The 14541-nt window shown below is 40.6% G+C and overlaps 1 protein-coding gene across 2 annotated transcripts in view; it reads left to right on the forward strand.

Annotated features, from left to right (window-relative positions):
* The window catches only part of RALGPS1 (Ral GEF with PH domain and SH3 binding motif 1), a 522711-nt gene that overhangs the window by 98462 nt on the left and 409708 nt on the right, over nt 1-14541 (forward strand). For both annotated transcript variants that reach the window (XM_006834782.1, XM_006834781.1), the window contains 2 exons: nt 2460-2581; nt 12121-12228. In XM_006834782.1, coding sequence (XP_006834845.1) covers nt 2525-2581; nt 12121-12228 — 165 coding nt within the window. In that variant the 5' untranslated portion in view covers nt 2460-2524. The remainder of the gene's footprint in view (nt 1-2459; nt 2582-12120; nt 12229-14541) is intronic.

The following is a 14541-nucleotide window of genomic DNA, read 5'->3' on the forward strand; positions in this document are numbered from 1 at the left end:
GAATAAGCAATCATTTAAACAACCAAAGGGCACATTTTGCAAACCACCTCCTTGCCGGTCAGCACACAACCTTTCCCCCTTTCATGAGTCTAGAATCCTCAGATGCTCTATCTGTCCTTGTCGTTGTCTCTGTCTCCAACTCTGATGCTGCTCCCTCTCTGGTTAGGGTCTCATGTTCTGCCCATGCTCTTCCCTCTTGCTGGTCTCTGGGTCCTCTGTTCCTTGAATGCAAGATCAAGCACTCCCCTCCCCCCCTTTTTTTTTTTAAACACATTTTTAATCTTTACAATTGTAACAATTGCAATTAGTCATGATAACAATTGTTGTAGTCAAGTGCTGTGGAGAAAGGTAGAAGGTTCACAGGCTGCAACTCATGGAATGGTAGCTGATGAAGAGGAGATGTGGGAGAAGCTGTGAGGTTAGAGAGAACTGCTTTTGGCAGTAATGGAGACATGCAAGGAAAAAGACTGGGTTATTTTGACATTCCTTTTTGGTTACCTAACTGTTTTCTTTGACAGCATATGGCTCTGTGATTGGGCCCTGTGACTGACTGAGGGGTTTGGAAGGCCTACAAATTAATTCAAGATTGGATTGACACTCTCTTCTTTCTCAACTGCCCCCAAATCTTTTTTTTCAGGGACCTTTTGGACTAGATCTTGGTTGGTTTTTAAATGTATCATCGTTTCCCATAAATCATCCATACCCTCTCTGCTTTTCTCCTTGATGAAGGACACACTATCTTTGTGGTAATTCACCCTTAGCTTGTTCTTGTTTGTTGTTAAGTGCTGTCAATTTGGTTCTGACTCATAGTGACCCTGTATAGGAGACCAGCTCTGAGGAGCAACTGGTAAGTTTGAAACACTGACTTTGTGGTTCAAATGACCTTGTGGTGTAGTACTTATCCTACAGCGCCACACCCAGACTCTTCTTGTCTCTTGCTGTTGTTGTTAAGTGCCGTTGAGTGGATCCCGACTCATAGCAACTCTGTACAGTGTTTCCGAGGCTGTAAATCTTTACGGGAGCAGAAAGCCTCATCTTTCTCCCACAGAACAGCTGGTAGTTTCAAACTGCTGACCTTAAAGGTTTGCAGCCAGAATTGTAACCACTATGCTACCAGAGCGTCTTGATCCCGACCCATAGCGACCCTGTATAGGGTTTCCGAGGAGCGGCTGGTGAGCTTGCACTGACAACCTTGCAGTTCAAATGGCTTTGCAGTCTGGCGCATTAACCCACAGCACCACACCAGGACTCCTCCCTTCATCAATTTCTATTGAATCTCTGTCCTTGAATTCTCTCAGTATGTCTCCTTCCCTCTGATTTCACTGCTACAACCTTAGCTTAGAGGACCGTCCTTATCTCTTTCTTGGATAATTGCAATCTCCTTTCATCAGGAGTTGCATGTCTTCCATTCTCCTATTATCTTATTTATCTCTACACTTCTGTCACTTTCCTACCAAAAAGCTGTCAGTGGCTACAGTTCTCAGATGTTCAATGATGTGATAAATGCTGTAATAAGAATATGGTGTTGTTGTTGTTAAGTGCCGTTGAGTCAGTTCAGACCCAAACTTGTATAGGGGTTCTGAGGAGCAGCTGGTGAGCTTGCACTACCAACTTTGCAGTTCAAACTGACTTTGCAGTCCAGTGCATTAACCCACACTGCCACACCAGGACTCCAGTAAGGCTATAGAGACCTTGATGTGAGAGCAACTGGTTCTGCTTTGGAAGATCCATGAGTAATAACCAGAAGAAGTGAATTTGAGCAGAATCTTGAAGGATAACAGGATGGTGAGCAAAGCAAAGTTACATTTAACCCCTCTGTACCTCAGTTTTCACACTTGTAATGTGGGTGAAACAGGACCTATCTCAAGATTGTTTTAACAGGTAGAATGAGTTAATGTATGCAAAGCATGTGGCATATGGTGAGCACTTTATGGGTTTTAGCTATTATCAATTTTGCTATTATGATAAAATGGCATTGTGCACAAGGGAACACAGTAGAATCACTTTGACATCTTTACCTGCCTTCCATTTAAAATAAAGATTGCAAATTCTAGTACCTGCAAATGCCAGGCAGGTACTGAAATGGTTATACAGGCCAGGTGGGACTGAAAGCTCTTGCTTCCATAAAAAGACTCAGTCACTAATCAGCATAGCTGATGGTTAGCATTACAAGCATGTGGACCCAATATTGCCAGCTAGTTTTATTTTTGAGAAAAGCCAGAAATCCAGAGTTCTATGTGAAATCTTTCAATTTTTAAATAGTTTTGGTTATTGATTTTAAAACTCTCTATGAGCCCAACAGACATCTGTGGGCCACATTTACTCCGAAGACCAGCTTTTAAGCTTTCCTTGAAAGTTCTCATCTGGGATAATCTGCTTGAGTCCAGCATGGCTTTTTCCTGGAGGCGGGAGTAAGTTGGTTTGGAAGACTGGTTTTTATGCGCCCCTTTGCCTTGCAGGACTTCTCCAGACAGGTTATGTCACCAGCAGAGGCTGCCCTGAAGCTCCCTGCAGCCCGGAGACTATGTACAAGAGGAATGGTCTGATGGCTAGCGTGTTGGTCACCTCTGCCACTCCACAGGTATGGAGGCTGTGAGGATTGGGGCAGCGAAGTGGGGAAAGGCCCTTGCTGAGCCCTGGACAACAAGGCTGCAGGGCTCCATGAATACCACCATTCTTAACACTGCTAAGGCCCCTGGCCATGCCAGGCGTGAGATTTGGGAGACAGTCAGCCCTGAGGATCAGTATGTTTTCTGAAGGTTCTCTTCAAAGAAAAACAAATACCTGCCCAGTCCAGTTGTAGAAAGTGCCACATTCCATTTTGGTGGCAAGAAGGGATCAGACCTTTCCCAGGAAAAGCCTCTGCTGATTATAAATAAGTCACACATTCCGGAATGAAGTCAGACAGAAGTGATTCCAACTGGCCCTGTGCTCTTATTTACCTTGCTCAGTAGGAAATGGCTATAAGGACTGGTGGTCTGAGAATGGCCTGAGGGAAGGCCCCTGCCTTGGGGGTTTGGGAATCTGTTTTCCAAGCTCATTAATGGAATGGAGGCATGCAGGAGGTGTGGGTGTCATCTGAGGCTTAGAGTTGCAACTGTGTCAGATGTATAATGCCTGGCCCCTGTGGCAAAATGAGCTCACAGGGTCCTCAAAGTGTTAGCTAGGTTTCTGAAATATCCTATATGACTAGCTAAAGACCCATAGGAACCAATTTGTTTCTTGTAAACCTTTTTTAAAAATTCCCTAATTTGACCATTGGTTTTGAAAGCAGACTGTGGGTGTCTTAAAATTCCCTGATGATTAAAGGGTAAGTTAAAAATGATTGCTGCTGGTGTTCCATTTTAGTTCGTACATGTATAGTTATTCCAAGTGCTTAAACAAATTGCTGTGATCAGTGGATAGGTGCAGACAAGTTCTCTCAGTAATATACTTGTCTTAGTCTCATTTGTTGTTGTTAAGTGCCATTGAGTTGGTTCTGACTCATAGTGACCCCGTATAGGGTTTCTAGGGAGTGGCTGGGGAGCTTGAATCACCGACCTTGCGGTTCAGACCAACCTTGCAGTCCAGTGCATTAACCTGCTGCACCATACCAGGACTCCTTAGTCTCGTTGTTATTAAGTGCTGTCGAGTTGGTTCCAACCATAGCAACGCTGTATAGAGTTTCCAGGAAGCAGCTAGTGAGCTTGAACTACCAATCTTATGGCTCAAACAACTTTGCAGTCCAGCACATTAACCCACATCACTATACCATGACTCCTTAGTGTCATTGTTGTTGCTGTTAAGTATTGTTGAGTCGGTTTCAACCCATAGTGAATCCAGTATAGGGTTTCTGAGGAGCGACTAGTTAGCTTGAACCACTGACCTTGCAGTTCAAAGTTACCCTGCAGTCTGCACATTAACCCACAGTACCACACCGGGACTCCTTAGTCTTGTTAAGTGCTATCAAGTCGATGCTGAGCCCTATTGACCCTGTGTAGGGATTCCAAGGAGCAGCTGATGAGCTTGACCCACTGACCTTGCAGTTCGAATAACTTTGCAGTCTGACGCATTAGCCCACAGCGCCACACCAGGACTCCCTTAGTCTCGTTCTTGTGGTTGGTTAATGCTGTCTAGTCAGTTCCAACCCATAGCCACCCTGTATAGGGTTTCTGAGGAGCAGCTGGTGAGCTTGAACTGCCAACCTTACAGTTCAAATGGCTTTTCAGTCTGGCACATTAACCCACAGCACCATACCAGGACTCCTTTAGAGTGCCTTAAAAAAAAGCATACTTTTTTTGGCATGAAAAAAGCAATTTTGAAGTCAGGGCTAACATCAAATTTTTAACAAGACTCCAGTGGATATCTTCCCAAATTATTGAGGGTATGCAATAAATTTATGGGAATGGTGTCCTACATAAACCAATAACTTTGAGATGTATCAAGTATTTTAAGGAAGATTAGGAAGACCTCAAAGATGAACCAAGAGAGGGAAGACCATCAGTCTCAACAAATGAAGAAACTGTGGTTGAAGTCCAGAAATTGATGGAAGAAGACCACAAAATTGCCATAGATGTGATAGCTGCTGATGTTGGAATCTCCCATGGTTTGGCAGTTCTGATTTTAAGTGAATATCTTGTTCTCAGCAAGAATTTGGTGTGATAGTCGCCAAAAGCTAGCTCATACAGCTGATCTTTTCATAGAGCATGATCAAAACTAATAAAGACAATTCTATGGAACAAAACTGAGGACAAGTCTTGGATTTACCAATATGATCCAGAGAGCAAGATCCCATCAAAACAATGGTTTCCGAAGGAATTTAGGCAGAAAGGTCAGCTCAGAAAGTTATGGCAATGATTTTTTGGGATTCCAAAGAGGTAATCTTGATAGATTTTCTCAAGGGACGCAGGACAATAATGGGGATTTATTATGAAGACATTTTAAGAAAATCAAAACTGCATTGGTAAGGATATTCTCTGTTAATGGCTTCTTAATGTGTGGGGACTTAATGTGTAGAGAAGGAATATCCCACGTGGGTAACACCTGCTCGGAGAATGGATCACTCTTGCTGAACTTTACAGTCTGTGTAATGTGCAGTAAATGGGATTTTATGGTGATCACAAACAAATCCTTCAAAGAGGAAAATGAAGAAGTAAGAGTTACTTATGATCATCTGTGTAAGAATTGTCATGTAGTTAGTTGCCAGGCAATAGTATTCATTCAGTATCATGGATGAATTTCAGGAGTATACCATGTTGTGTCTGTTATGTGGCAAAGCCTAAGATTCTCTCAGTACTCTCCCTGATGACCCCGGCAGATGACTCTGCTGTTCTAAGGATCCTTCAGAAGTTTTGTTGGAACCATTTGGTTTACAATTCAGCAAAACTGATGGTTTACTTTCCCTTTTATTCCACATTATTATTATGCATAGATTTACTTAGTCTTTGAAAGCACACATAGTTTAGGGAGTTGTTCTCCAGAGCTGAGTTCTTCTGAGCAAGTTCCTAGTTCACATCAGTGCAACCAGAATGAAGCATCATCATCAGCCATTGTATGGCTAGACAATGACTATTATGGAAGCATATGTAGTGCCTAGATTCTCGGTCTGGGACAGGAAAATTACAAGATGATCCTGGAGCACAAAATGAGGAAATGCTCAAAAAAGTCACAATGATTGGAAGAAAAAAATGATCAACTAAGAGTTCCCAGTGGGTCAAAGATAGAGCAGTTTGTGTAACAAAATAAATAAGGTGGTATTGAATTATAAACTAAAATAAAAATAAATGTCTAGAGACAAGAGTGATATAAACAAATGATAGAATAGATTTATAAATGAGAGAGAAGAGATATCATGTAGACAGAAGAATTCCAGACTTACGCGGATAGTCTCTGCTCAAGGCCATGGAACAGAGCGCCTCACCCTTTCAGTGTGGGCTGCACTTCGTGTTTCCTTCCAAAGAGTACAGTATGCAAATAGGGTGAGGAGGGTCACTTTACATGGAACATCTGACAAGTATGACCTTAGCCAGATGATCAAGGTTAGTGACATTACTGATAGTCACTTTGATAGTGATGTACCCTTGATACAATGTAATGAGAATGGCACTTTACCTCAATGGTCGTCCAAAAATGCATGTTGTTGTTAAGTGCTGTCTAGTTGGTTCCAGCTCATAGCAGCCTTGTATAGGGTTCCAAGGAGTAGCTGATGAGTTTGAATGGCAGACCTTGTGGTTGAAACTAACCTTTGTGGTCCAGTGTTTTATCCCACAGCGCCACATCAGTGTAATCATGAGAAAAACACCAGGGAAATCCCACCTGAGGGACAATCTACAAAATAGCCAACTAGCACTCTTCAAAACTACCAAGGTCATCAAATACAAAAGTCTGAGAAACTGTCACAGCCAAGAGGAACCTTAGGAGCCATGACTACTAAATGTAATGTAATATCCTGGACCAGTAAAAGGACATTTGATTAAAAAAGAAAAATCAATAAAGTGTGGGTTTTAGTTAATTAATTGTAAAAAAATGGTTTCGTTTACTCCAGACGGAACTTACATCTTCCCTTTCATAGTTAAAGACCACTGGCTTGAGAGCCGTAAACCCTAGCATTTGGGCCTCCCTGCCATTTGGTAGCAGTCTAATCATTAAGAACATATTACTCTGCATTTCTTTGTTGCATTTTTATGATACTTGGTTAATGAAAGTTGATGTTACACTTCGTTCACAGTACTGTGAGGAGATCCAAATGAATTAAATGAAAACACTTTGGAAAGCATGTAAAAGTACTAGACAGAATGTAGTGGCTTCACGTAGTTCTCATTCTGAAACCAAATCTCAAAGAGCCAGGCATTGGAAACATGTTTGTTTTCCTCTTCATACTGTAAGAGATTATTCTGAACTGAAACTTTAGTTATAAGAAGAGTGAGCGAAATGTTTATTGTTGATACCAGGGGAAAACTTTCTTGTATAACAGCAATAGTTATAATAATAGTTGAGGTTTGAGGGCTCCTTCTGTGCTTAGGCTATTTTAAGTACTTTGCTCATATAATTGTTACTGACACCTCTGTGAGGCAGGCAGTATTATTGTTAGCCCATTTTAGAGCCAAAGAAACAAAGGCACACATTTAAATAATTTGCTCAAGGTCATGTGGCTCGTACAGCGATTCCCTTTCAGTTGTGTTTGGTAAAAATGAAATGTAAGGGTCTGGCAAGCTTAGGAAGAGGTTGAGAATATCAGCACTTTTAAAACTCTAGGTATGTCAGACCAAAATTTATTCAGAAAAGTTAAGTCAGCTGCTTCTTTGGGATCAGTTGTCTTATTCTTGGAAAATGTTTTCCACTTTGTTGCAAATTTATATCTGACCTGCTGAGGAAATCATTGGTGAAATGAATCCAGAAAGCTGAGAAAATGCTTCATCACTTTAAATAGCAGTACTAAGCCCATTATACCCTCTAAATTGTCCATTCTTAAAATTTGCTAGTGCTGCCAACTTACTCGTTTGGGGCTCAAGAGTTGATTTTGTATGCCCCTACTGACATCCTCATCTATTACAGAATGTATAATGGCTGTTTGTTTTTGACCACATACTACCAAAAATTTAAACATAAAATGTTATCCTCATAATGCATTACTAGTAAACCAACATTGCACTGTGTATTGTGATATTTTACCATCTTGAAGAATTTTTTTGATCAGATAGAAGAAGGAACTTTTGAACCCAGATTCACTTAGTCCTTATTTCACATAATGAGAAATTAGGTAGAAACAAAACAAAACTGCACTGGTGAGAAAAAGACAAGGAAAGTTGCATTAAGTATTTTTTTTTCCTTGTGCTAATAACACCTGTTATTCTGTACTGTACAAATTTCATTAAGAAACCTTACCTCATCCACACTCCAGCCCTGATCTTGCCCCTTCAGACTGATTTTTGTTTCCCAAACTCAAAGAACGTTGAAATGGAACATGATTTGTGTCCCTTGAAGATACCAAAGCTACTCTTTTGGCGTGGTATAAGTAGAAGAAGGCAGATTTTGTCTGAGAAGAGTTAGAGAGAGGGAAACACTGCCTTCAGAAGGGTATAGACCTAGATGGAGGATACGTCAAGAAACAGTAACTTCACATTTTGATATTTTTGCTTAATAAAGGTTTATTGGATTTTGTAGCAATCCTTTTTGTTCACCTTCATACCAATACAAATTTAAATAAAGTTGTTGTTTCTTGTTTCATCTGCATCATCACCACCATCATTGTCCCAGAGTAAGTCCTTACTCGTCACCAGCAAGCTTTTGGGTGATATTGTTGGATGATACTACCAGGGGCTCCTTAAATCGGCTTTAAAGCAACTTTCGATTAGATAGGGTCTCTTATTTGAATGTCTGTGTTTGGGTTAGGTACAGTGGGCTGTTAATGGAAAATTATAAAACCAGAATTCTCCTCCTTTCTAAGGAATTGACTTTTTGAGAACTAGAGGATTCAGACTTCTGTTCCCATCTACAACTTACACTTTCTTCTCTAGTCTGTGTGTGATTATATACACATATATGTGAATATGCGTATATGTATGTGTATGTAAAGAACATCATTCTTGGTAAAGTACAGACAGGGTCAGCAAAAAAAGAGGAAAACCCCCAATGAGGTGGATTGGCACAGTGGCAGCAACAATGGGCTCAAGTGTAGCAATGATTGTGAGGATGATGAAGGGTTGGGCAGTGTTTCGTTCTGTTGTTTATAGGGTCACAATGACTCGGGAACACGTAACAACAACAACATGACATTGGGTTTGGTTTTTTAGTTTGTAGAGGCACCATCTCTTTTAAGCTCACAATAATCCCACCAGTCACACACTATTTATTATCTTTACCTTTCCCCAATTCCCATTTTATAGATGAGGAAACTGAACCGTGGAAAGGTGAATTAAACTGACCCCAAATCAGACACCTAGCCAGAGGCAAGTGGGGATTCAAATCCAGGCCTAGCAGACTTTGCTGCCAGCACACCTAATCACTGTCCCTGAAGAAAATTAACCCTGTGACCCTAATTTAGCCTGCTTCCTGATATGTGGGTACAGAAGTGCAGAATGATTTATAAATAATCCTCTGCTCAGGGTCTATGTAAAGACTGGAAGGTAGAATAGACTGCCAGTTCAGAATCATTCCAGATTAGTTTTTTATTACTTTAAAAAAGTATACTCCAGTACCCATTTGACCTAGCCTTGATGGCTTGATAATCAGAACTCAACTAGAAGAAGATTAATAAAAAAGCAACAAACTAATAAACAATTTTTTTGATAAGGGAAACGAGGGTAAATTGCTACAATTTGATGAACTTGATCTATACTCATGGAAGTGGTGGTGGTTATGTGCCGTGGAGTCGGTTCCGACTCACAGCGACCCTTTACAAGGTTTCCAAGGCTGTAAATCTTTATGGAAGCAGAAAGCCTCATCTTTCTCCTGTGGAACAGCTGGTAGTTTCGATTTGCTGACTTTGAGGTTCGCAGCCCGATTCATAACCACTACGCTACCAGAACTCATGGAGGTAGTAGCTCTAAATACCAACAGAGAGGGGAGGAGTCTTCAAATCAAGTATCCTCTTTGTACACAGGTTAGATGGATACGAGCAACCTAGACATTGGATGCCTAAAATGAGGGGGTGATAAAGGCACAAGGTGACTGGCTTACAAGGTTTCAGGAAGGAGTTTAGTTTAAGAGTGTGTGAGGGAAGATGGAGTCCCCACTGAATAGTTTTCATCTTTTCTAGGTGGGTCTGGTAAAAAGAGATGGGGATAAGATTTTTGTGATTCAGTAGTGAGTAATTGTTATCATGACTAATTGCGACTGTCACAATTGTAAACATAGAAGTTTTACAACAAGGACGGAGGTGTAGTTAATCTTGCAGTCCAGAAACAGAGGACCCTAGGACCATCAAGGGAGAAGAGCACGAGTGGAATGCAGGACCCTATCCAGAGAAGCAGCGATACTAGAGATGGAGGTAGAGATTTCATGGAAAGAGAGGGACTGAGAACTGGTAGCCAGGAGGCAGACTTTGCAGAATTGTCCTTTGGTGGTATAAATTATTATATATGCCTGAGTGTTTAAAAAAAAAATAGCTAAAGTGAATAGAGAGAAATACTGTCAATGGATGGTACATGAAGGGCGATTGTAATCATTGTATTGAAACCAGGTGTATGATTTGTTAAATGTAAAACTGATGATCTGCCCTGTAAACTTTCACTCAATTCACAATAAGATCTTGGAAAAAAAAGTATACTCCAAAGCAGTGCTTCTCCTCACCGGAGAATGCCCTGTCAACTGTGGAGCTTTTTTTAAAAATAAGTTTTTGTTGTGAATTGAGTGATTGTTTACATGAGAGAACATCAGCTTTACATTCATTCTGTCTCACCTGTGGAACTTTTAAGTAGCTATTCCTAAGCCCACCGCAGGCCTCTTGAATCAGGATCACCTAGAATGGGGAATTCTGCCAGATGTCTTATAGCATTCATTTTTTATAACCCATACCACAGTGTACTGGTGCTGTAGGATAAACACTGGACTGCTAACCACCAGCTGCTCCGTGAAAACCTTATACAGAGTCACTATGAATCAGAACCAACTCCATGACACTTAACAACAAACCGCATAGCACAGTGCTGGGAAGTAGGCTTTAATACTGCCATTTTACAAGTCACAGCAGACTCAGTGAAATGAAGTCACTTGTCTGAGGTCAAATATCAACTAGGATGGAGCTGGCACCTTAGCCAGGCCTGCCTGACTGCAGAACTCTTAGCCACTGTGATATTCTGCTTAAGATCATTTGAAACAGTTTTGGTACACTGGAGTAATTTGTAAAACCTTTTAATGACATAGACCTATTGAAACCTGTAGGTTCAAGTTCCATCTTTCTAACTTTACAGTTTCATTTGCTGACTATTGGTTTCCCTCACTGGCCTAAAAGCACACTCATTTCCAGTAAGATTGCAAAGATTTTCCAGATATAGCCTGCTTGGAAAGAGTGAAATAAAGAGGAATTAATAAAAGCATATTCTCTAAATTCTGGCCCAAAATGTTGAGATTAATGGAAACTGTAAGCTCCCTCTTCATGAGTTGAGACAAATAAAACTATTTATGAACAGGGCATAATTTTTGAGTGTGAAGTACCATTAGTTCACAAAAGTAGAGTTTGATGAAATTAAGTAAAATTGAAGAGAAGGTAGGTTAACATTCTGGGATACTGACAAACATGGATTTCATGAAAATGGCTATGAGTGGGGAGGTTTAACTTCCTTTTTTTTTTACATGTAGGACTCACAGTGTTCTTAACACAGGGCTGTACTAAAAATAACTTTCATGCTAGTTTCCAAAGCCAATTGGTTGCTTCTCACCTCATCACCCAGCAGGCTTTGAATTCCAAGCTGCCCATACATGAAATAAGCCATGTGTATTTAACATTTTATATAATAATTTCCCACATTGAGTTCAAGTAGAAAATAAAAGGTGAATCCAGGTATAACAAAGCATCTCCTCAGCTCTCCTAAGATGCCACGACTTATTCACTCTGAAGGAAGAATGGTTTGTCACTTATTTACCCCACCACTAAACCAAATTGCCCAAGGAGCTCTGGTAGCTTAGTGGTTATGAGTCAGGCTGCTAACCTCAGGGTCAGCAGTTCGAAACTACCAGCTGTTCAGTGGGAGAAAGAGGAGGCTTTCTGCTCCCATAAAGATTTAAAGCCTTAGAAACCCTGTGCTGGGTCGCTTTGAGTCGGAACTGACTCCACGGCACATAACAACACCACCACCACCAAATTGCCTAGGTGCAGTTACTAAGAGTACGTGTTTCTCAGTCAAATAGATACAAAACAGGTTCAAATTTCGGCTCTTCAATTTTTTAGCTGAGACACCTCAGAGAAGTAACATTGCTTCTACTTCCTTAGTTGTAAAACAGGAATAACTGTGGGTACTCAGTTGTTATGAGAATGAAATGAGATTTTGCATATGACATGCTTAACACAGTGCCTGGAATAAACTGCAGAAATGTTTCTGATTGTGAATGCTGTCACTCTTGCATCCTCAGTTTTGAGGTTTACGAGTCAGTGATTCCAAGCCAGACTTTTAAGTTGGTGTCATTTCTCCCTGTCCTCCACAGGGCAGCAGCAGCTCAGACTCTCTGGAGGGCCAGAGCTGCGACTATGCCAGCAAGAGCTATGACGCCGTTGTCTTCGATGTCTTGAAAGTGACTCCAGAGGAGTTTGCCGTAAGTAGCACAGAACTGATGTGTGTGACTGGAACACCATGTCAGGAACCTGAAGGGGTTCACTGCAAGGGCTCTTTGTTCAGAGAAGAAACAACCCAGACCCAATGACAGGGGACTACATGTTGCATCATTCATGAAATGAGGATGATGTGGATTTAGAAAGAGTCTACTTTGGAGGGTGTGCACAATAAGTATGAATACCAAGTGAAAGCAGCAGGTCTAGAATAGTACCATTTTACTCTGGCATGCTCTGATTTCCTCTTATGGTAATAAAGTTTTCTTTGATGGTTAAAAAGAAAGAAAGCATGTCCAGCACACACACACTTAGATGAAAACATCGAGATCTGATATTTACAAATTCATGAATATCAGGATATATGTATACATACATATATTAAGTAGTCAAGCAATTATTTACTATTGTTTCTGGTTGTAGGATTCCAAGTAATTACAATTTAATTTTCCTTCATTTTGCTTATTTGCACTGTCTACATTTTGTGTAATGGCCATTTTCTATGATAAACATTATTTGAGCAATTTAAAAATTATAAATGTTTTAAAAAAATCATTTTTTTCCTCAATCAGTTTGTTGCTGTTAGCCTGGCCAAGGGACTGTTCTTGTGCTGGAACAGAGTTAGCTCTTTATTTTGCCGTACTTGGTTTACTCATTTTGTACTTAGAGGGTGGTTGCCAGATAACGCCATGGAGTTGAATCCCATGTAAAGCAACAAAACGCTCCTCATAACCATTTCTGTGCTTGAGCCTATTGTTGCAGTCCCTGTGCAAGTCTATCTCATTGAGGGTCATCTTAATTTTTGTGACCCTCTCTTTTGCTAAGCATGATGTTGTATTTTGCATGCCTTCCAACCTTCTGGTAGTCTATTAGACAATGCTCTACTGCTATTCATAAGGTTTTTAGTGGCTGATTTTTCAGAAGTGGACTGCCTCTTCTTTCTTTTTAGTTAGTCTTAGTCTGGAAGCTCCACTAAATCCTGTCCACTGTGGGTTCTGGTATTTGAGATAAGGGAATACAAGTATATTGACTGAGGTGAGCTTGGGCCTGATTCCCACAATCTTGGGATTTCTCTCCCAAACCGTCAGCACATTTTCTCTTCATACTCACTTGTTCCCTGCCATCATGTATATAAGAGGATTTTTGGCCTTCAGGGTGCTATGGGAGATAGCTGAGCCCCATCTTGTTGCTCTGCCTTTATTGGTTCCCATGTTTACTTTGTGGCAGGTCAGTGCTGAGCCTGGCACACCAAATGTACCTGTGGGATCCTGCTTAAAATCTCTAGTTCACAAGAGCCAAAATATGACCTTGAACATATCCCATCTGAACTTAGAGATCATCTCAAGAACAGATTGGATACATCAGACACTAAAGACTGAAGACCAGAATAGTTGTGGGATGACATCAAGAACATTATACAGGAAGAAAATAAAAGGTCATTAAGCAGACCAGAAAGAAGGAAAAGAGTAAAATGGATGTCAGAAGAGAGAAACTTGCTCTCCAGTGTAGAGATGCTAAAACAAATAGAAGAAATGAGGAGGTACAAGAGCTGAACAGAATATTTCAAAGGTCAGCCAAAGAACACAAAGTCAAATATTATAATGAAATGTGCAAAGAACTGGAGTTAGAAAAGCAAAAGGGAAGAACACACTCAGCATTCCTCAAGCTCAAGGAGCTGAAGAAAAAATTGAAGTCTTGAGTTGCAATATTGAAGGATTCTATGGACAAAAATGGGAGTCTTAGTGTGGTGCTGTGGGCTAATGCGCCAGACTACAAAACCATTTGAACTGCAAGGTCGGTGGTTCAAGTTCACCAGCTGCTCCTTGGAAATCCTATAAAGGTCTCTATGGGTCGGAACTAACTCAACAGCACTTAACAACAACAACAATGGGCAAAATATTGAGTGATGCAGAAATCATCAAAAAAAAAGATGTAAGGAGTACGCAGAGTCACTGTACAAGAAAGAGATGGTCGTTGTTCAGCCATTTCAAGAGGTAGCATATGATCAAGAGCCAATGATACTGAAGGAAAAAAGTTCAAGGTGCATGGAAAGCATTAGCAAAGAGCAAGGCTCTGGGAATTGATGGTATACAAATTGAAATCTTTCAACAAAATGATGCGGCACTGGAGGCACTCACTCATCTATACTAAGAAATTTGGAAGACCTGGTCAACTGATTGGAAGAGATCCATATTTGTTCCCATTCCAAAGAGAGGTGACCCAACGGAATGCAGAAATCATCGGACAATATTAATATCACATGCAAGCAAAATTTTGCTTAAGATAATTTAAAAACAACT

This window comes from Chrysochloris asiatica, unplaced genomic scaffold (genome assembly GCF_000296735.1).
Source record: "Chrysochloris asiatica unplaced genomic scaffold, ChrAsi1.0 scaffold00014, whole genome shotgun sequence".
NCBI classification, from domain to species: domain Eukaryota; kingdom Metazoa; phylum Chordata; class Mammalia; order Afrosoricida; family Chrysochloridae; genus Chrysochloris; species Chrysochloris asiatica.